The sequence below is a fragment of the Malaclemys terrapin genome, chromosome 2 (assembly GCF_027887155.1).
Source record: "Malaclemys terrapin pileata isolate rMalTer1 chromosome 2, rMalTer1.hap1, whole genome shotgun sequence".
NCBI classification, from domain to species: domain Eukaryota; kingdom Metazoa; phylum Chordata; order Testudines; family Emydidae; genus Malaclemys; species Malaclemys terrapin.
The window spans coordinates 120,653,655-120,675,054 of record NC_071506.1 but is presented as its reverse complement, the minus strand read 5'-3'; the positions used below and the strand labels follow the sequence as shown (position 1 = coordinate 120,675,054).

Here is a 21,400-nt window from a genome sequence, read left to right as displayed (position 1 = left end):
CTCATGGACATATAATCTAAAACCTGCAGCATTCAAACAACTGTCATGTGTTGTTAATGTAATTACTAGTTGTAATGTGTATGTGTGTATATATATCTCCTCAATATATGTTCCATTCTATGCATCCAAAGAAGTGGGCTGTAGCCCACGAAAGCTTATGCTCAAATAAATGTGTTAGTCTCTAAGGTGCCACAAGTACTCCTGTTCTTCTTTTTGCGGATACAGACTAACACGGCTGCTACTCTGAAACTAGTTGTAATTTGTTCCCATTCCTAGTTACCTATGTCACTAATAAAGTAGAAAAATAGGTTTTCAGTTCACGAATGCAGTTTAGCAAAGATATTCCTGTTATTTACACAAATTCCAATGTGCTTTTAGCTGATATTTTACTCCATAATTCCTGTATGACTTGCACTTAAAGCAATAAAAAAACCACTGAGATTATGTTTCCACTATTCAAATTGGTGAGCACAACTGATATGAAAACTTTCACCAGCATGCATCCATCTGACTATAATGTAGGGTTACCATCCGTCCGGGTTTCTCCGGACATGTCCAGCTTTTTCAGCGTTAAATGGCCGTCCGGGGGGGAGGGGGGGGATTTCTAATCAAGTAGAAATGTCCGGGATTTCCCCCTTCCCCTCATGCAGAGTGCGGCTCGGCTGATTGGATGGCGGGACCTGATTGAAAGCCGCTCGCAGCCACTGGGGCCTCTAGCAGCCAGAGTCCCTCCCCCTCTCTGCTCCCTTCTCCCCCGCAGAGCAGCACAGAACAGTGTTTGAGTCCACGTGGAGCCCACAGCTCTCCCTCTGCCGGGTGAGTGGGGGAGCAGAGGCTGCAGGGCGAGGAGGATCAGGGTAGGCAGGGCCATAGAGGCTGCAGGGGCAGGGCAGGCGGGGGCATAGAGGCTGTAGGGGCAGCGGGGTGTAAGGGCTGGTGGGGGGTGCAGAGGCTGCAGGGAGAGGAGGAGCAGGGCAGGCAGGGGTATAGAGGCTGCAGGGGCAGGGCAGGCAGGGGGTGCAGGGGCTGCAGGGTGAGTGGGGAGCAGGGGGCACAGAGGCTGCAGGGGCAGGGGAGTGCAGGGGCTGCAGGGTGAGGGGGGAGCAGGGGGCACAGAGGCTGCAGGGGCGGGGGGTGCAGGGGCTGCAGGGTGAGTGGGGAGCAGGGGGCACAGAGGCTGCAGGGATGGGGGGTGCAGAGGCTGCAGGGCAAGGAGGAGCAGGGCAGGCAGGGTCATAGAGGCTGCAGGGGCAGGGGGGTGTAGGGCAGGTGGGGGGGTGCAGGGACTGCAGGGCGAGTGGGGAGCAGGGAAGCACTTAGCAACCCCCAACCAAGATCAGAGCGGGAGGGAGGAGGGGGAATGCAGGGTGTTCAGAGGAGGGGGCAGAGTTGGGGCAGGGACTTTGGGGAAGGGGTTGGAGAAGGGGTGGGGTTGGAGCGGGGCCAGGGCAGAGTTGGGGCAGGGGTGGGGCCCCGTGGAGTGTCCTCTTTTTTAAATGTTTGAATATGGTAACCCTATATAATGCTTATGCTTGTCTTTGTCTGCATCAGGTTGCACAGTGGTGTTTAAAATCATGCTATTTGAAATGTTCACTAACACACTTGGCAAACACATCTCTTTTCCTAGTCTAGACAGGGCCTTAGCGACTTGTTTCTATGAACTGCCAGGAACAGCATGAATGAAATGTAACCCTAACAGGGCAACTCAAACCTGCTGGTGCAGGAAATTAGGGATGGGCAGAGGCTGAGGGATGAAACGCCCTGTGGTGGCTCCGGGAGGGAGAAATCGATCCCTCAGCTCAGCGGCGCTAACACAAGCCCGAGGCCGCCTCCGCTTTGCCCAGCGCCACCGGAGCCTCTTCAACCACCTGCGCGCCCGGCTCCTCACAGCAGCAGCCGCCCGATTCCACACCAGTCCCGCAGCACCGCCCCTGGGTCAGTCCCGGCCTGGCGCCATCTGTCCGGGGCCACCTGCATGTGGGGAGGGTCCTGCCGCGCTCGCTGCCTCGGGCGTGGTAGAAACCCCGAGCCGGGGGCGGGGAGCGGGGCTGCGACTTGGGTTTAGTTTCCAGCCTGGGGCTCAGGGCCGCTCGGTTCTGGCGGGCGGGAGGAGACGCTGGGAGCCGGAGTCCACTCCGGGCATCGGCCGCACGGTTGGTTCAAGCAGGGTCTCACTGGTGTCCGGTGAGTTTGTGTCTCTTGCAGTGACCGCTCCTGCTCCGGGCACTGGGACAGTTTGTGCAGTGGGGGGCTGAGAGCCAGGAACCGAACTGTAAACCCGGAGTGTGATGGAAACACCGCAAGCCCGGGGGTGCGGCACCCTGTGCTCCTGCTGGGATGGGCGGGAGTGGGGGGGGCAGGTCTGTTTGGGGGAACACAGGAGAGGAGTCAGGCTCCTAAGAGACCAGACACCTGAACCTTGAATCCACAACTCACAATAGGCACCTTGGGGCCTTTCTCTGCCTGGAGAAGGTGGCTCAGCCTGTGGTTTCTTGCTCCCAGTAAGACCAGGTGGAGGAGGAACCCTGTGATTCTGTGCATCTTGCCCTGGGTTTTGCAGTGTCAGCCAAGGACCCTCCCCTGGTTCCCTTGCCGGTGGGGTAGGACAGAGCTGGTGGGTGTGGTACACGTAGCACAGGATGCTGGTACTTGGGATTTATTCAATCCGAGGGGTCCGGCCTGGGTTGCTGATTCTTGTGGGAGAGGCTCCGGCGATGGGAGGTGCCTGGCACTGCCATTTACTGAGCCACTAAAACAGCGCACTTGTCTCTAAATGACTGCCCTAGAGCTCTGGATTGAAGAAGGCAATAAAGCTTGCAATGAACATACCACAATTATTTTCATAAGCTCTGTATAGTGGCATAAATCCGCACTACCCATGACAGAACTGAGCCTGAAGATTTTACAATTTGCTGCAAGGCCCGTATGTTGTTTTGGCTGGTATTTCAATAAGTATATAATGTAGCCCTATTAGTCCCATGATATAAGAGAGATGAGGTGGGTGAGGTAATAGCTTTTATTAGACCAACTTCTGTTGGTGAGAGACAAGCTTTTTGGTAATATAGAACACTGTAGCTTTAATCCAGCATCTAACTTCAGCGGGGACTTTCTGCTGCTGCTTGTGGTTTTGTAACAGCATAAAAGGAAGCTATTCAGACTGCACTGGAAAGAGCAAATGGGGGGCCCCATCTGGCTAAAGCTGGGATTAATTTTTTCTGACTCATTGCTTGAATTAGGCACATTCTGGGTCTCTCACTTTTTTTCCCTCTTTTTACAAATAGAGCTAACTGTATATTGAAAGATATGGGATACTGTGATCACCAGATAGTCTTATGTATTATTTCACTATAAAACAAACCTTTTCATTTTGAGGTGGGGGTGGGGAGCCACTTATGGATATATACACTTTAGGCCCCAATCCTGCAACAAGCCCTGCATAAAGCCCCACTAACTGCCTTATGGAGCTCTGTGAGGCTGCAGAGGTCCACACATGCAGACTTCTTGCAGGATCGGGGCCTTAGTTTTTAAGATAACAATATATCTACAAAAACATTACAACTTGTTAAATACTGTTTTTGCCTTTGCTCCCATTATGCTCCCCCACAAGAGGAGATTGTGTATGCATATCTATTTTTTTTTAAATTATGAGATTAATTTTTAAAACTCAAACTGTTCCACACACAAAATTCTCTGTCATTTGCACACTCTAGTGCACCAACCTCTACCTAGTTCCTAGCGCTCAAGGCTTCTACTGCTACCAGGTTCCTAGGGCTCAAGGCGTTACCTTACACTCTAGGGTACCCACCCTTACCCTGTTCCTAGGGCTCAGGCATATCCCTCTTAATTTAGGCAGTCTAACTTTACCCCTCCGTAGGCTCTGGGCTCTACTCCTCTGGACTCAGAGCAAACACCCATTCCCTGTGGACTCAGGGCTTAATCTTTTGCAGGTTTACAGGGTCTTTTTCCAGTGAAAGAGCCTTGCATGATAATATCCTACTTAACCTCTCTTTATTAACAATCACCAAAACAGAACGCACACACTATACATACAATGCTCACCACTCCCAATTAGACACATGAACTTTTCTTGATGGCCAGTCAGGATCAGGTCATCTGGGGGACTCAAATTTCTGCATGGTGTCATTGGCAGAGTATTGAGGTCTGACCGCTCTGTTTGGGAAACTAAAAAAGCAGCTCCATTATCATGGTCATGAAAGGAATCTGATTGGTATACGTAGACATGTATACCACAGAGAAATGCAGTCCTCTAAGGGAGATGGGGAAGAGTGTTCTTTTCCTAATAGGATTATTGTAAAATGGAAAGGGGCAGATAATTCATTTACTTGGTATCATTGCCCTCAAACTGTTTTAAAGAACTTTAATCCAGATGATCAATTAATATTCTAAATCAAAGAGAGTCAGTGTATTCCTGCTATTTCCAAGTTAATAGCACTATTTTGGAACCAGAGTGAATGTCTGTTGGTACGCTGATTATTTGTTTTAGGGTTTTGATAAACTTCTGTCTTCGGTAATAAGACAGCGTGATCAGGACAGATCAGTCTTGCAATATTTGGTCAGATGTATTAAGGAACTAGCAGATTTATGATTTGCTGTCTTGTGTCGCCTAGTTTTGGGGTCAAGGAGGTCAAAGAACAAGTGCCAGTACTGAGTCTGTTTTTTTTCCTGTAACATAATAAATTTAATTTAAATCAACTTGCAGTTTAAGTTCAAGGTGCTTTTAATAGTGCCCAAAAGGTACGTGATGCAACAAACAAGCAAGCAACAAACATTGCAGGAATTAAAACTATAAAATATGTATCCCATCTACACAAGAGAAGTGCAAGTGTTTACCTGTGTATGTGGTGTAAAATTCCCTGTGGATTCTTTTTTAAATTCAGTCTAAGCTTTACCGTGCACAAGTCTCTCATGTTCCAGGGGTACTTAGGGTAACCAAACATGGACTGAATCAGACTTTGAATTTCTGGTAACACTGCAACAGGAACCAATTTGTAATCTCTGGATGTCATAATAACTAACAGTAATTCCTCTCCTCTCTTTTTTTTTTTTTTTTTAGATTCAGTGGGACAATAGGACGGAGTCTGGGCTCTGGGACTCTCCCCCCGCACAGGGTCTCAGTGTCTTGGCTCCAGCTTGAGCCTGAATTTTACACTGCAGTTTTATAGCCCTGCAGCCCAAGTCAGCTGACCCAAACTAGCCATATCTGTGCCTCAGGTCTTTCATTGCAGTGTAGACATAGCCTGTGTGTCTTGCCAAGGCCACACAGGAAGTCTGTTGTAGAGCCGGGAGTTGATACTGGGTCGCCTGTGTCCCAAAAGAGCATTATAATCAACAGTCCATCCTTCTACAATAATGATTTCTTTGCTACTGCGCTGTAAGTGTGCACGTGAGAAATCCCCTAAATAGCTGAATATTCTTTTAGGATATTGTTATTAAAAAGTTGCCTTGACAGTTTTGTAGAGACTCTGCAGTTTGTTCTAGCTCTTTATTGCCATATCAATTGTTAGGGGGCTTTTTCCTTCACTCTCTTACTTCCCTGGTCCTTCTTGCATGAACAGAGAGCAATACCCAAAGTCTGAAGGTGCAAACAATTTGATGTTTATTGGGATGAACTTCTAGCAAGCATGATTCCAGTTTCCTTCCTTAGTGTCCCCCTTCCCAGCTCTGATGCCACAGAGCCTTGCCTGTGTCCCTGTTCCCATTCCCCCACCCTCCTTACTTCCTGATTGACTGCAGACTATATAGTAAAACTTGAGTTCTGCTGAGCTATACCTAAACCAATCATTTTACTGAAATTTAACTAACCAATCCTAACATATTGTAACATGATTATTTAACCAATTATATCCCACCACCTTAATTGGTTTACACCTAACAAAATTAATTATACAGCAGACAGAAACAATCACAGAACCAGACAGAGATTATACAGAGAAACAATCAGGAAGTGGAGACTACAGTGATAGAATACAGAAATGAGGATTTCACATCCCAGCTATTGATAAGTGAGTTCTTGCCAGACAGGATGCTATCAAACTAAGTTTCCTTTTACATTTTCTAGGCTCTTCCCTTTCTCTGGAGGTGATAGGAATACAATCCTGTCCTGATATGCCTAACAGCCCAATACACCTTATTTCAATGTGACTGGTTTGGAATGGGAGGATGTGACCGTTCACTTCCCAGCTTATGGCTGCCTCTGCTGCTTAGCCAAAGGGTTAGCCCAGAGGTAGGCAACCTATGGCACGGGTGCCGAAGGCAGCACGCGAGCTGATTTTCAGTGGCACTCACACTGCCCGGGTCCTGGCCACCAGTCGGGGGGGCTCTGCATTTTAATTTAATTTAAAATGAAGCTTCTTAAACATTTTAAAAACCTTATTTACTTTACATACAACAATAGTTTAGTTATATATTATAGACGTATAGAAAGAGACCTTCTAAAAACGTTAAAATGTATGACTGGCACGCGAAACCTTAAATCGAAGTGAATAAATGAAGACTCGGCACAGCACTTCTGAAAGGTTGCTGACCTCTAGCTTAGCCTAAGAACAGGGCTCAGACTGTCACAGTAAAAGAAGGCCCTTACACAGACAGACAGTGATTTTGATTCTCTCTTTTATACCTCTGTAACTAGCTAAGTGATAAGAATAAACCTACATTCTTAAAGTATAGGCCTTTGCAGACAGGCCTGAATATCTATATCCTAACATCAATAACCAAATAAATCCCCCACACAATTAATTTAAGTTAGTATTGCCGGCTGGTCATAGGTTCTGAAAATACAAAAGATACCAGTCAGCTCTAATTGGGAGCTTTCCAGTAATTTCTTTATGCACAAGTGTATTTAAAATGAGCAACTACCAGGCAGCAGCATCAAAATAAAGCCATTCTGTTACAGAGACTAATAAAGAGACTGCAATGCGGACTCCTTTCATGGGCTATTTGACAAAGACAACCAAATTCACTTCATATAAGTTACAGACCAGTCATCGGATGGCAACACTGGTTCGTTTTATTATTAATATGTGTTCTTGGATGGGCACATATGTCTACTATTCGTCTTCATTAGACTTTCTTTAATCCCGAAGATTCTGTCATACTACAATGTGAATTAAGGATAATACTCTCTTGTCATGATTGCTGTCAGTCTCCCAACTGGTTGAGTGAGAAATGCTGGAAGCAGAATCTCCTGTTGGTCACTGGCAGACAGGAATAGATGGGCTGAGAGTATAAAACAAAACTAGTGCTGGACAATTGCCCTCTAATTGAGGTGTCAGGAAAGGAAGAGCAAAGGAAGTTTAAAAATACTGAAATGAAAGAAAGGGATGAAACATTAAAGAGAGAAGACTGCAATAAAAAGCTCTCATCTTACTCTCTCTCCTACTTCTCATTGTATTTTCCTATTTCTCTTCACATTTTGCCTCAATCTGGCACTCCACCCTCTAGAGCATATAGTCACAGGATCCACTTTCCACAACTCTGCTGTGAAATAGAAGACAAACACTATCCTAGTGGGCTAGAAAGCAGCGGGAAGTAATACGTGGATTTACCACTGAACAAATAAGGCAGGTGTTTATAGAAATTTACACCCAAAATCAGTTTGGTTGACAAAGAAAGTTACCAACCCAGATCATAAAGTACATGCAGTGAATATTTTACACCATAGAATCTAATATAAATTCAAATACAGTAATTATGTACTACAGGTTGGACTAAAATAAATTTGAGGTTAATTAAGCTGTGTCTTAAACAATGTGCCTCCAATAATGACCATTAACTATAAAACAAATTCAACATCTGTTGATAAATTTGGATCACCCATATAAATATGAAATATAAATTGTATTCATGTGACTAGACAGTCTGCCAGCTAGGTACTGAATTCCTGAAAAACAGTGTATAATTCTATTGAAACTCAACACGAATCTTAAAGAATTGGAAAACTTTGCAATTTGTGTGAGTTTGTCCCACTTGTTATCTGAAGGCTCTTATATAAACTCGGATTTTGAGCGAGAGAGAGGGAACACATGATCCTTAAACTTATTTGATGCTTTGCTGTAACCTGAGGTGGTGTAAAACCAGTGTAGTTCCACTGACTTCAGTGGAGTTATGGTGCTTTATACCAGCTGAGAATCAGGCACATTAAATACTCATTACATTTTAAATCTGTATCTTATGTGATCTTTCCTTTGTGTTTTATCTTATAGGTTCTGAACAATGGATAATCTCAATAAAGCAAACACCACCTTTGCACTCAACCTATTCAAAAAGCTGAGTGAAAATGCCAATACACAGAACTTATTCTTTTCTCCTTTGAGTATCTCCTCTGCTTTGTCCATGGTTTTTTTGGGTGCAAAAGGTAACACTGCAGCCCAGATGGCAAAGGTATGTCTGGATAAATTTGAACCACTTAAGACAACTTTGGTCTAGAAGCTGAACCACAGATCTCTAATGTATGTTTTGTACGTATGGAAAACTCCCATTATCATCCTTGTGTGCCTGAGAGTAGAATTTTGGTGGCACCATACAGCTGAGGTGCCTTGAAAAAGAGAGAGCTGTCTAGCTGCCTCAAGAGTTAGAAAAGAATTTCTTCAATTACATTCTCTGGGATTAATATCAGATTATACTAATCACCTAAATATGTCTTAAACATAGCCAGGAGCATTTTCTTAAAATCATACCCCCTTTTAGATGTCAAGTTGGGCAACCAAAAAAATCACTAGTCGCTTTTGAAAATGTAGGCCTAGTTCATTAAACTCTTAATGCGAAATCCTGTTCCAATGAGCACTCAGAACCTCTAGAGAGAAAGGGCCTAGGGAAGAAGAGTTGGGTGCCAAGTATGGAGCCCTGAGGTCCCACTGAAAGGTCAAGCAAAGACCTAAGAAGAGACCCAGGAGACAGAGTCACAAATGCGAAGGGAGCACAAGATTTAGAAAAGGAGAGTGATCAATAGTGGCAAAATTGGCAGGAGTCAGGGAATAGGAGGATGGAGTTGTGGCCCTGAGATCTGTCTGCAAAGGATGACTTCTGTGTTGCAGTTACATACCCGTTTAGGTTCTCTTAGCTTGTGGGTTTTTAGTGTAGTCTGCTTGGTTTCCTGGGGTGAGAATTACAAATTTCAAAACTAGATTTATAGCTGTCCGCTAGAGCCTTGTACAATATTTTGATTAGGGGAGGAGAAAAGTTGTCTAAACTTGCAGCTTCAACAATAAAATAGGGTGGAGTTGAAACCGATTCCTTATAATCTCTAAGGACTTTTAGAATTGGGATGTATATGTCTTTTGTTTAGAATGGTTAACTACCATACGAGCAGACGTTGCTAAAAATTACATGTACTAGTGGGTGCGAACATTCTCTTGTTGTGTGTCAGTAAAATCTCTTGCTCAAAATATCAACCAGTACAACAGCTCTGCAATTGTTATGGAATTCATATTATGGCATTTTTTAGCAGTTATTACTTGGAAGCAAACCCAACATTTGGGAGGTAGTATTTTTGTAAAAATTCAATCTTTTTAGTGTCACTTTAACTCAAACCGAGGATGAATTTTAAGCTTTGAATTTATAAATAGGGTTATTTATTTCAACTACAATGTTTATTTAAACATTGATACAAATTCTGCTGCTGCATTGGTGTAAAACTGGAGTACCTATTAGATTTCAATGGAATTGTATCAGATTTACATCTATGTAAATGAAAGCAAAGTTTGGCTTGATCTTGATTTTCAAAATGTTGACCTATAAGATGTGACATCAGTGAATTTAGCCCAGAGAATTACCATGGGTCTCCCGCAGAGTTATCTCCGACTGCATTTGGTTGAATTGGGCCTGTTGGTTTCTATGAGGACAGTGCCTTCGATAAGCTGCCAGTCTCCCCTGTTGTCTGTTTGGCCTTTTGGGAAACCTCTGGGGTCTTAGGCTATTTTTGTCACTTTGGGCATTTGCCTGCCCACATGCATTGAAGCACTGTAGAGCTAACGTTTTCCCTTAGAAAGGGCTTTTTAGGGTGTCTTACTTCACTATTGTGTTTCATACTAGAAGAGCCATTCTTGATCTCTATTAAATAAATCTTGCTCATATTAAAGCAATGACTAATGTACTGTAGCACTAGGTCATTCCATAACATTTCTTCTTTTCACTAACATTTAAGCTGAAATAAGAACCAGATCTGTTCCTGAATATATTCCCAAGAGAACCTATGCTAACTATTGTACTATCAGGTGCTTCATCTTAGTGAAGAAGAAAAAAAAAATGGGAAATGGAACAATGCAAACATGCAATGATGCAACAAAAATCCATTATGGAAGGCAAAACGGAGACCCTGTTGCAAAGGCAGCAGCATCCTATGGTAGTGCTTGAATTGAAGGCATAGTTCCAAAACATTGCTGGAAGCTTTGGGGAAAGGACAGTTGAAAGGGATACAGTCAACATAAATCATATCTTTTGTCTGAATTTTTTTTTTTTAACCTCTTAGTGTTGCAAGTAACAGTTAAGATGAGGGGAAAATAAGGGATATTTCCCCCAGTTTGTATACTTGTGCATTTGACAGCACTTTGTGTTTCTTCCAGAGAGACATTTTCCCTGTTTGTCAGACTCTTTCGCACAATGAAACAAATTAAAAAAAGTAACGATAAAGCTACAAAAATCGACATGGGGAGATAGAGAACTATAGGACCGGAAGCTACTTTAAATTCATGTTTTGAAATGGAGAAGATTTAAAATTGATGGTTTTCCTTTAAACTCTCCAGAACTGTTCATTTTATGTGCCCTAAAGCTAGAACGGCGTGAAGGGTCTCTTCAAAACAGTTATGTTTATTTCCACAGTAAAATATTTTATCATGAAGTTTCCCTCTTTTAACCAGCACAATGAGCTCCAAATGTGTTGTGTAATGGGAAATCCTCTCTCTTTTAGGGCTGCCTTGGGTGTTCAGGCTACAACTTTCATCTCTAAGCTGCTGAAGGGCATTGTACTAACCTGTCCCAAAGCACATGTTTCAGCACATGTGGGTCATGCCGAGTGTATTCCTGTCTCTTTCTATAGGTGCTTTCTTTGGACAAAGCTGAGGCGATTCATGATGGTTACCAGTCACTTATTTCTGAGATTAACAAACCAGGCACTAATTATGCACTTAGGATTGCCAACCGGCTCTATGGGGAAAAGACGTTTAAATTTCTTGCAGTAAGTCAAACATTCAGTTTGTTTTTGTGATATAACACATTTGCTACATTTCCATTTCTGAGTGCAAATAAAGGTGTTGGCTTTAATCTACAGTCACTATGTAGTTCAGGATCTGACTAACCAAAGTAAGTCTCCTTATAAAATCCATTTGTGCGTTCAGCTGACTTTTGACAGTCCCTAGCTCTGAACTCTAGAGAACTGGAGCGGAGTGCTGTCAATGGAAGGGCCATCAAACCCCAACTGTTCAGCATTCCATTAATCACTCAGGCATTTCTGGCCAGGAGCTAAGATTTTAAGAATTTCCTTCAAAGGGTGGGCAGGGAAGGGAATAGGCATTATTGTGTAACTTTTTGGGGTGTCTTCCTTCCCCTTAAATTGGACAAGGCACTCAAAGGACACAGGAATGGACACAATTTTTTAAAATCAGACAGAAGAGTGATTAGAAATTCTCCAAAAACTTAGCTGAGAGTAACAGCTACTGGGGCATACATTTCCCTTTTAAAATGTATCCAAAAAGAGTACCCCTGATTTTAACCTTACTCTTTCTGATACCCTTCCTTCATCTCAGAAAATTAAGAGGTAACTGAAAATCTCTTGAGTTTTAGATTCTAAAAAACAAACTTACATTTTCAGTACGGCAATCAACCTTACCCTCCCCAATCTACAGTAATCTTATTACTAAACGGGATTGCAAGTATAAATTGGCTCAGATCAAGAGCTCCTCTCAATTAAAGTTAAAACCAATGTGATTAAATAGTTAAACTTTGCATCTTTGGCATTTGGTCCATAAAATAGAAGACTCCAAAATACAAATTGGAGAGAGGGAGCATGATTTTGACCTAACCATGTAATTACTGACCTATTGACATTCGCACAGTAGACGTTTCATAAGGCTGAAGAGCAGGTTATTATGGTCCACACATACTATACAAAAAAGATATAGAAATAACCCCCCTGAGGTTTCACTTCTGAACTAGATCAGGTTTGAGTTACTCTGGGAGGGTTAGGAAAACCTTTATCTAGAGACTGAGGGTATGTCTACACTACGGGATTAATCCGAATTTAGATAATTCGGATTTGAGAAACAGGTTGTATAAAGTCGAAATGAGTGCGGCCACACTAGCACAGTAATTCGGTGGTGTGCGTCCAAGTACCGGGGCTAGCGTCGATTTCTGCACCGTTGCACTGTGGGTAGCAATTCCATAGCTATCCCATAGTTCCCGCAGTCTCCTGCGCCCATTGGGATTGTGGGTTAAGATCCCAGTGCCTGATGGGACAAAAAACATCGTCGCAGGTGGTTCTGGGTACAGCCTCACTTCCTCCCTCCCTCCCTCCCTGCATGAAAGCAACGGACGGCAGACAACCATTTTCGCGCCTTTTTTCCTGGGTGGGTGAACACTGCAGACTCCATACCACGGCAAGCATGGAGCCCGCTGAGGTCAAGACAGCACTCATGAATATTGCAAACACCTCGCGCGTTCTCGTGGAGTTTATGCTCAGCCAGGACCAGAAAAACGAGGCGAGGAGGCAGCGGCAGCGCAGCGACAAGCATGATGAGGACATGGACACGGACACAGAATTCTGTGAAACCACAGGCCCCGGTGCTTTGGAGATCATGTTGTTAATGGGGCAGATTCTATCCATGGAACGCCGATTCTGGGCAAGGGAAACAAGCACAGACTGGTGGGACCGCATAGTGTTGCAGGTCTGGGACGATTCCCAGTGGCTGCGGAACTTTCGCATGCGTAAGGGCACTTTCATGGAACTTTGTGACTTGCTGTCTCCTGCCCTGAAACGCCAGAATACCAAGATGAGAGCAGCCCTCACAGTTGAGAAGCGCGTGGCGATAGCCCTGTGGAAGCTTGCAACGCCAGACAGCTACCGGTCAGTCGGGAATCAATTTGGAGTGGGCAAATCTACGGTGGGGGCTGCTGTGATGCAAGTAGCCAAAGCAATCACTCAGGTGCTGCTACGAAAGTTAGTGACTCTGGGAAATGTGCAGGCTATAGTGGATGGTTTTGCTGCAATGGGATTCCCTAACTGTGGTGGGGCGATAGACGGAACCCATATCCCTATCTTGGCACCGGAGCACCAAGCCACCGAGTACATAAACCGCAAGGGGTACTTTTCAATGGTGCTGCAAGCACTTGTGGATCACAAGGGACGTTTCACCAACATCAACGCGGGCTGGGCGGGAAGGGTTCATGACGCTCGCGTCTTCAGGAACACTACTCTGTTTAAAGGGCTGCAGCAAGGGACTTACTTTCCGGACCAGAAAATAACCGTTGGGGATGTTGAAATGCCCATAGTTATTCTTGGGGACCCAGCCTACCCCTTAATGCCATGGCTTATGAAGCCATACACAGGCAGCCTGGACAGGAGTCAGGAGCTGTTTAACTACAGGCTAAGCAAGTGCAGAATGGTGGTAGAATGTGCATTTGGCCGTTTAAAAGGTCGCTGGCGTTCATTATTGACTCGCTCTGACCTCAGCCAAAGAAATCTCCCCATTGTTATTTCTGCTTGCTGTGTGCTCCACAATCTCTGTGAAAGTAAGGGGGAGACCTTTATGGCGGGGTGGGAGGCTGAGGCAAATCGCCTGGCTGCTGATTACGCGCAGCCAGACACCCGGGCGATTAGAAGATCACACCATGAAGCGCTGTGCATCAGAGAAGCTTTGAAAACCAGTTTCATGGCTGGCCAGGCTACCGTGTGAAATATCTGTTTGTTTCTCCTTCATGAAAACCCTCCCCCTTTACTGACTGATTTTCTGTAAGGAACCCACCCTGCCCCTTCCCCCAGCTTTCTTTCAAACCAAATAAAGTCACTATCATTTAAAAATCATTTATTCTTTATTAATAGATTAGAAAAAGAGGGAGGGAACCCGGGTGGTATTTGGGAGGAGGATTGCTGGGAAGGAAAAAGCCACAAAGAAAAGGTTAAAAAAAATGACAGCCTTTTGCTTGGGCTGTCTACTGGGGTGGAATGGGAAGGTGTACGGAGCCTCCCCCCCCGCGTTCTTACACGTCTGGGTGAGGAGGATACGGAACATGGGGAGGGGGGAGGGTGGAACAGGGGCTGAAGCGGCAGTCTGTTTTCCAGCAGCCGTTCCTGAACCTCCACCAGACGCCGGAGCAGCCCCAGCGTTGCATCCTTCATCCTCTGGTCTTCCTGCCGCCATCTCATCTCGATCGTCCCTCCTCTCCTCACGTTGGTCCCTCCTCTCCTCACGTTCACTGACTTCTTTCCTATACTTTGAAACTGTTTCCTTCCACTCATTCAAATGAGCTCTGTCACTCCTGCTGGATTGCATAATTTCAGAAAACATGTCCTCCCGCGTCTTCTTCTTACGACGCCTTATCTGTGATAACCTTCGGGATGGAGGAGGGAGGCTTGAGGAATTTGCAGCTGCTGTAGGGAGGGGAAAAAAGAGAGAATTGTTTTAAAAGCTACATTTTGCAGAACAATGCTTATACTCTTTTACGGTGACCAACACTGTTCACATTACATAGCACATGTGATTTCTGTGCAAGGTCGCATTTTGCCTCTTAATGCTGAGTGCTTGTGGCTTTGCTGCTAGAGATCACAGGTCTGGGCAACAGAATTCGGCTTGCATGCGGCCATGGTAAGCCATTGTTTTACAGCTTCTGCACCCTCCTTTCCCACATACCAAGCATAACCTGTAGAGTGCTGCAGAAGCCTGGCCAATCTCAGCCAGTTGGGGGGGGGCAGTGTGGGGGGGCTTGTCTGGGCCCCTTCAGGCAAGTAGAGTGCTGCGGTTTTTCTGTTAACATTCAGCAGCACCAGAAAACAAACTAACCCCCCCCCCGCCATGAATTCTCTGGGATGATCACGGTACCCCTCCCCCCACCGCATGGCTGGTATCAGGGAAGATCCCTGCAGGCACCAAACTACCCCCCCCCCCCGCTGCCGACCCCCCCCCCTCGCCATGAATTCTCTGGGATGATCACGGTACCCCTCCCCCCACCGCATGGCTGGTATCAGGGAAGATCCCTGCAGGCACCAAACTACCCCCCCCCCCCCCGCCGCCGACCCCCCCCCTCGCCATGAATTCTCTGGGATGATCACGGTACCCTCCCCCCACCGCGTGGCTGGTAACAGGGAAGATCCCTGCTAGCCAAACGCGGAAAACTTCAGGGCCAATTTCCCATCTGCGCTTGGCTAACTGCAGGGAAGGATTTATTTTCCGCCACAGGCAAACAGCCCAGTAGGAACGGCCACCTCTGTCCCCTTAATTAAGTTCCCGTATTTCAACCAGGTTACCAGGAGTGATATCACTCTCCTGAGGATTACACAACAAGATAAAGAACGGATGTTGCTTGAATGCCAGCAAACACCGGGACCATACGCTGCCAGGCTTTGTCAGGCAATGATACCAGATTACTTGCTGCAAGCATGGCGTGGTCAAGTGTCCTACCATGGAGGAGGGAATAAGGATGCACTGCCCAGAAACCTTCTGGCAAGGCTTTCGGAGTACCTCCAGGAGAGCTTCATGGAGATGTCCCTGGAGGATTTCCGCTCCATCCCCAGACACGTTAACAGACTTTTCCAGTAGCTACAGACTTTTCCAGTAGCTGAACTGACCGCGAATGCAAAGTCAGGCAAAGTAATCATTAAAAACCGTTTGCTTTTAAAACAAGTTTTATATTTTAAAAGGTAAACTCACCTGAGGTCCCTTCCATGGGGTCAGAGTCTTGGGTACTGGCTTGGGAGGGTACTTCAGTCAGGGTGATAAAAAGATCCTGGCTGTTGGGGAGAAAGGAGTGCTGTGTGCTCTCTGCAAGCTCATCCTCCTCCTCCTCCTCCTCTACCCCATCGGCAGAATCCTCAGGCGTCGAGACTATCCCCGACCCAGAATCCACGAACAAAGGTGGGGTAGTGGTGGCAGCCCCCCCTAGAATTGCATGCAGCTCGGCGTAGTAGCGGCATGTCCGCGGCTCTGACCCTGAGCGACCGTTTGCCTCCTTTGTTTTTTGATAGGCTTGTCTGAGCTCCTTGACCTTCACGCGGCACTGCTCAGAGTCCCTATTGTGGCCTCTCTCCATCATGCCCTTGGAATTTTTTTCAAAAGTTTTTGCATTTCGTCTTTTAGAACGAAGTTCTGCAAGCACTGAATCCTCTCCCCATACAGCGATCAGATCCAGTACCTCCCTCACGGTCCATGCTGGTGCTCTTTTTCGATTATCAGCCTGCATGGTTACCTGTGCTGATGAGGTATCTGTGGTCACCTGTGCTCTCCACGCTGGGCAAACAGGAAATGAAGTTCAAATGTTCGCGGGGCTTTTCCTGTCTACCTGGCCAGTGCATCCGAGTTCGGATTGCTGTCCAGAGCGGTAACAATGATGCACTGTGGGATAGCTCCCAGAGGCCAATACCATCGAATTGCGGCCACACTAACCCTAATTCGAATTGCTAAAATCGATTTTGGCGCTACTCCGCTCGTTGGGGTGGAGTACAGAAATCGATTTAAAGGGCCCTTTACATCAAATTAAATGGCGTCTTTGTGTGGACGGTTACAGGGTTAATTCGAATTAAAGCTGATAAATCCGAATTAAAGTCGTAGTGTAGACCAGGCCTAATTTACAAAGCATTGTACTCTCAATCCGAAGCAAATAGATTGCATCACCATGCAGTCTTGTTGTTGATCTGTCAGTAAGAAGGCTGCTCAAACTAAGAACATAATAATAGAAAATAAAATGCTCAGCTTGAAAAGAAGTGACGACAAGTTAGGGTTAAGACTGACACTTTCTGAAGGGGTGGAGGAAGAAGAGGTAGATTCTATGATTGAGTCTTCTACAACTGCACGTCAGAAAAATACATTAAGACATCCTGCTTTGTTTATCCTAGACATTTATAGACTCCTGCCAGAAATTCTATCATGCAGAGCTGGAACAACTTGGCTTCTCTAAAGCTTCAGAAGATTCCAGAAAACATATAAATGCCTGGGTAGAAGAAAAAACTGAAGGTGAGTAGCTTGCAGAGTTCCACGGCGTCTTTCTAAACAGCCAAAGCCTGCTTAAAAAGCATATGGTCATAGGAGCGATACAATAAGGGAAGGAGAGGAAAAACAGAACTGAATCCTTCAAATTAAGATGTAGTTCTTGTATTGTGCAGCTGGTAGAGGATACTGTAGTTAATAACAAAACTAGGTAGATAGATATGTATTAGCTAAAAGCTATTCTTCCTTTAATGTGTCATAAAGGTAAAATCCAGAATCTGTTGGCTCAGGGTGTTGTTGATTCAATGACCAGACTAGTCTTGGTGAACGCCATCTACTTCAAAGGCAACTGGGCAACCCAATTCAACAAGAATTGCACAGTGGAAAAGCAATTTAAAATTAACAAGGTATGGAGAAGGGAAATGTCACTAATTTTGCACTACACTTCACCCAGAGAAAACAAATGCTTTTAATCAGGATTGCCATAAGTACACTTTACCACAACCCTCTATTCTATTCTATCCCATCCCATCCCCTCAACACAATCCCTTTGGTTATTTTTATTGTAAACATCTTTGAAACTACATTTTCAATTAAATACATTAACTTAGATGTATTTCTTGTTTCCTTTATTCTCTCACACTAAGCAACTAAAATACATGTGGTATTTCCCTCTGAATAAATCTCAAGGGACTGGGCATTACAAATGGGGAAAAGCCTGATGGAATTTTGGTTCATTCCCTGTCACCCCAAAGGGCAATGGTAGGACCCTTCCCTACAATATTTTCTAGTGCTCTGTCCAGCCTAATTGCAGATGTCCCATGTGATTTGAATCCCAGTTCTTCTAGTTTAGTACCAACATGCTGGCTCTGTAGTACTTGTTGACATTGATACTTTATTTTTTTTAAAGAATGAGAGCAAACCAGTGCAGATGATGTTCAAGAAAGCTAAATTTAACATGAGATACGTAGGAGAGTTTCACACCAAAATCCTTGACCTCTCTTATGTTGATAAGGAGACTAGTATGATTATCCTGCTTCCTGATGAAATCCAAGATAATTCCACTGGCCTGGAACAGGTAAGGCATTTGTACTGAATACAAATCTCAAATCCTGCTAGAGAAGAGCATTTGACTAAGTCTCATCTAGATCTGTGAATTCAAGTCCCAAGCTCCAAACTCACCAATATTAGCACAGGGTGGGAGAGCTGCGGAGGTGTTGCATCTGTCCCCCAAGAGATGGGAATACCATGGGTCACTGTCAAGTAAGCCCAGCTCTCTCTGATGTCCAGAGAAATGTTAAGTTCTGAAAAGAGACTTCTTGACAAGAGGAGGGGCCACCGGGGATTGGGATGAAGCCAGAATGTAATGAGTGACAGATTGAAGGAGATCCTGTAGAGCTTCCATTCTCACAAAAATCAATTGCTGTCTGATGGATTTCCCCCCCATATTCCTTTCTAACTGTTGTGGATTGGGCTCTCCCTCACTGTACCCGACCCTCTACCTAACATTTCTTCATATGGGAGTCCTCAAGTGCTCCTCCATTCAAGAGCTACTGATTTCCTTTCTGTGCTATATTGTTACTGGGCTGACAAGGGACAGCAAAATAGTAATGCCTCTCCCACAGTAGCCACCTCTGCAAAGGACATATCATTACTAGTGACAACATGCAATTGCATGAACTTGTCACCATGAAAGATGGCCTTGTGCCGGTACTTGCCTATAGCACAGTGGGGCTCTGATCCTAATTGGGGGATCTTTTGTCTGTATTGAAAAAAGAATAAGAATGTTTCTGACTGCCATTTCTTTTTGGCTTCTGACTATAGCAATAACATTCACTCTAGACCAGGAGAGGATGCTAATCTTTGGGTAGACACACACAGTGGGCATTGTTTCATTAGTATAAATTCATGGCTTTTCTTCCTCTATAATTTTGTGACCTTTTCTTCTTATAGCTGGAAAGAGAACTTACCTATGAGAAACTTACAGAGTGGATAAATCCAGAAATGATGAACTATACTGAAGTGGAGGTGTTTTTACCCAGATTTAAGTTGGAGCAAGCTTATGATCTGAAGCCTGTTTTGAAGAGCATGGGAATGGCTGATGCATTTGCCAGCGACAAGGTGGATTTATCTGGAATGTCAGCCGGCAATGATCTAGTTCTGTCTGAGGTTGTTCACAAGTCCTTTGCGGAGGTAAACGAAGAAGGCACAGAGGCAGCAGCTGCTACTAGAGTAATGGGCTGTGGGTGTTGTTTACAGATTGTACCACGGTTCACTGCTGACCATCCTTTCCTCCTCTTTATCCGGCACAACAAAACCGGCAACATTCTGTTCTATGGCAGATTTTGTTCCCCCTAAAAAGAAAAATTGCAGCCATTAACACAGTAAAGTTATTTCCATTTTACTATCTTGGGATTTTTTTTTTGCACTCTAAGCAACAACCTTGTACAGATGCTGTTCGTTACATGGTGCAACCCTAAACACCGTTCTCTCTTGTGCCTGAAACAGCTTTTTGTAGTCCTCTATTCAAATTAAAAAACTCTTGCTTAAAATAGAATAATTTAAGAATGTCTGTTCCAAGTGGTCAGACTTCAAATGGCATTTTCCATAGTTCACTGGAAAACACCCCTTGTATTCTGTATACCTAAATAAAAGATTTCTTTAGCTTGAGTCCTTGCTCATCTTTAGCCATAACACCTTGCTTAATGCATCCCTCCATCTCTGTACATAATCCCCTAGAAATTTGGTTCTCATACTTGGGGTTGCTTGGCAGCAAGTGGTAAGATCTCATGGGGAGAGGAAAACAAAAGAAGACTGACTTCTGACTGACCTCCAGATGCTTTTGCAAATTTCCCTTCTCCCTGTCTCATTTTCCAGACGGGTTCATTCCCTGTCTAGCTGTGACCCCGTTTTAAACAAACCAATAAACAGCTGTTGGCAGCCATCTAACAGATTTTTATTAACGATACTAACACAACTGTTACTCTTGGGGAAAAATTGAGCAAGTACTTATTCAAGACAAGGAATGAAGTCAACTCCACTGAAGTCAATGGTAAAACTTCTTATTGACTTCAGTGGGGTCAGAATTTCACTCTGCATATGTCTTATTAGTTAACCTGGGTTACACTAATATTTTTAACAATTGTGAAATAGAACAGACCTTTCTATCTCTAGCAAAGGTTATAATAAAGGCCTATCAGAACACAAGAGCTCTCATACTTGTATCTAATGTAACAAAGCACGAAGGCAAAATGTAACAGCAATTTGTATATCTTTTTTGCTTAGGCTGATAATGCTAAACTGTCCAGCCATAGTGGCCTTATCCAGTGATTTTGGTCTTGCTGTTTCTGCTCCTTGAACCAACAATAAAGGAACTGATGTGAAGTGCTTGGGGTCATGTTTTGTTTGGTTTTAATTATGTAGTTCTTCAGCTGGAGTGTGATTGAAACAAACAAACATTGTGCTAATTTCCCATCAATAACTAGCAGGGACAGGCTCTGCCATTCTAACACTGCACTAGCAGGGCTCCCACCTCCAATGAAGTCCAGTATTTATTGCCTCCTTTATAATACTTGGCTGCCAAGAACATACGTAAATGGAGGCAATAGGGTGGTTAACTTGGAACATAGAATTTAGTGTTGTTCTGAGTGTTGCAGCTAACTCAGTTTCAATCTTGAATTAGATTTGCTAACAGCATCTCATAACCTGGCAGAGTGAAGTCTGAGTAGGTAAGGGCATAGCTTTCTCTTCTATAGATGGAATTAGTTTCAGTGAAAATCTCGTTGTTAAAAGTAACTTTTCACTGTATTATAAATTGCAATAAGATACCAGTCCTGGATTGTATGCAAGGTTTTCATTCCTTCTGCCAACTACAAATCCTGACCCTTCACAATCGTTGCCCCTACAGGCACTGGAACAGAGTCCAGCATTATCCACAAAACTGTAAGGAAGTAAAAACACTGACTTGACTTTGAAGGAAGTGAAAAGGAACAGTCCCTGTGGGCAGAGCTAGGGCATTCTAAGCTGCCCTGGGAGCTGACAGTGGACATGCACCACAGCAGTTCCTTAACTCTGAAGAAATTGAGGGAAACCCGCCTACCAGCTGAGCCAGTTCACTATTCAAATGTATTTAATTATATGTATTTCAGTAGTGCCTAGAGCTCCAACCATTACTGGGGGCCCATTGTGTTTGTGCAATGTCTAGTACAGGGAGACAAAATACTCAAGACCGAAAAATTGTGGAAGGGGGAAGT

General features: G+C 44.5%; 2 protein-coding genes across 7 annotated transcripts; one reads left to right on the top strand and one right to left on the bottom strand.

The window, feature by feature from the left end:
• Positions 1 to 762: 762 nt before the first annotated feature.
• Positions 763 to 19,694, top strand: LOC128832620 (serpin B6-like). 6 transcript variants are annotated; one of them, XM_054020146.1, is made up of 8 exons: positions 788 to 816; positions 5,911 to 6,023; positions 8,223 to 8,400; positions 11,054 to 11,191; positions 17,057 to 17,174; positions 17,412 to 17,554; positions 18,058 to 18,225; positions 19,101 to 19,694. In XM_054020146.1, the coding sequence occupies exons 3-8, from the start codon at positions 8,233 to 8,235 to the stop codon at positions 19,503 to 19,505; spliced, it is 1,140 nt and encodes a 379-aa protein (XP_053876121.1). In that variant the 5' UTR covers positions 788 to 816; positions 5,911 to 6,023; positions 8,223 to 8,232; the 3' UTR covers positions 19,506 to 19,694. The 6 variants fall into 6 exon arrangements, with proteins under 6 accessions (XP_053876119.1, XP_053876125.1, XP_053876121.1 ...); XM_054020145.1 differs by lacking the exon at positions 5,911 to 6,023 and adding an exon at positions 6,080 to 6,244 and having other exon boundaries at positions 797 to 816; XM_054020144.1 differs by lacking the exon at positions 5,911 to 6,023 and having other exon boundaries at positions 763 to 816.
• LOC128832621 (uncharacterized) lies at positions 14,028 to 16,790 on the bottom strand. Its single transcript, XM_054020151.1, has 2 exons — positions 15,876 to 16,790; positions 14,028 to 14,599 (listed from the first exon to the last, which is right to left on the bottom strand). Exons 1-2 carry the CDS (start codon positions 16,402 to 16,404, stop codon positions 14,052 to 14,054), a joined length of 1,077 nt encoding a protein of 358 aa, XP_053876126.1. The 5' UTR covers positions 16,405 to 16,790; the 3' UTR covers positions 14,028 to 14,051.
• Positions 19,695 to 21,400: the final 1,706 nt, after the last annotated feature.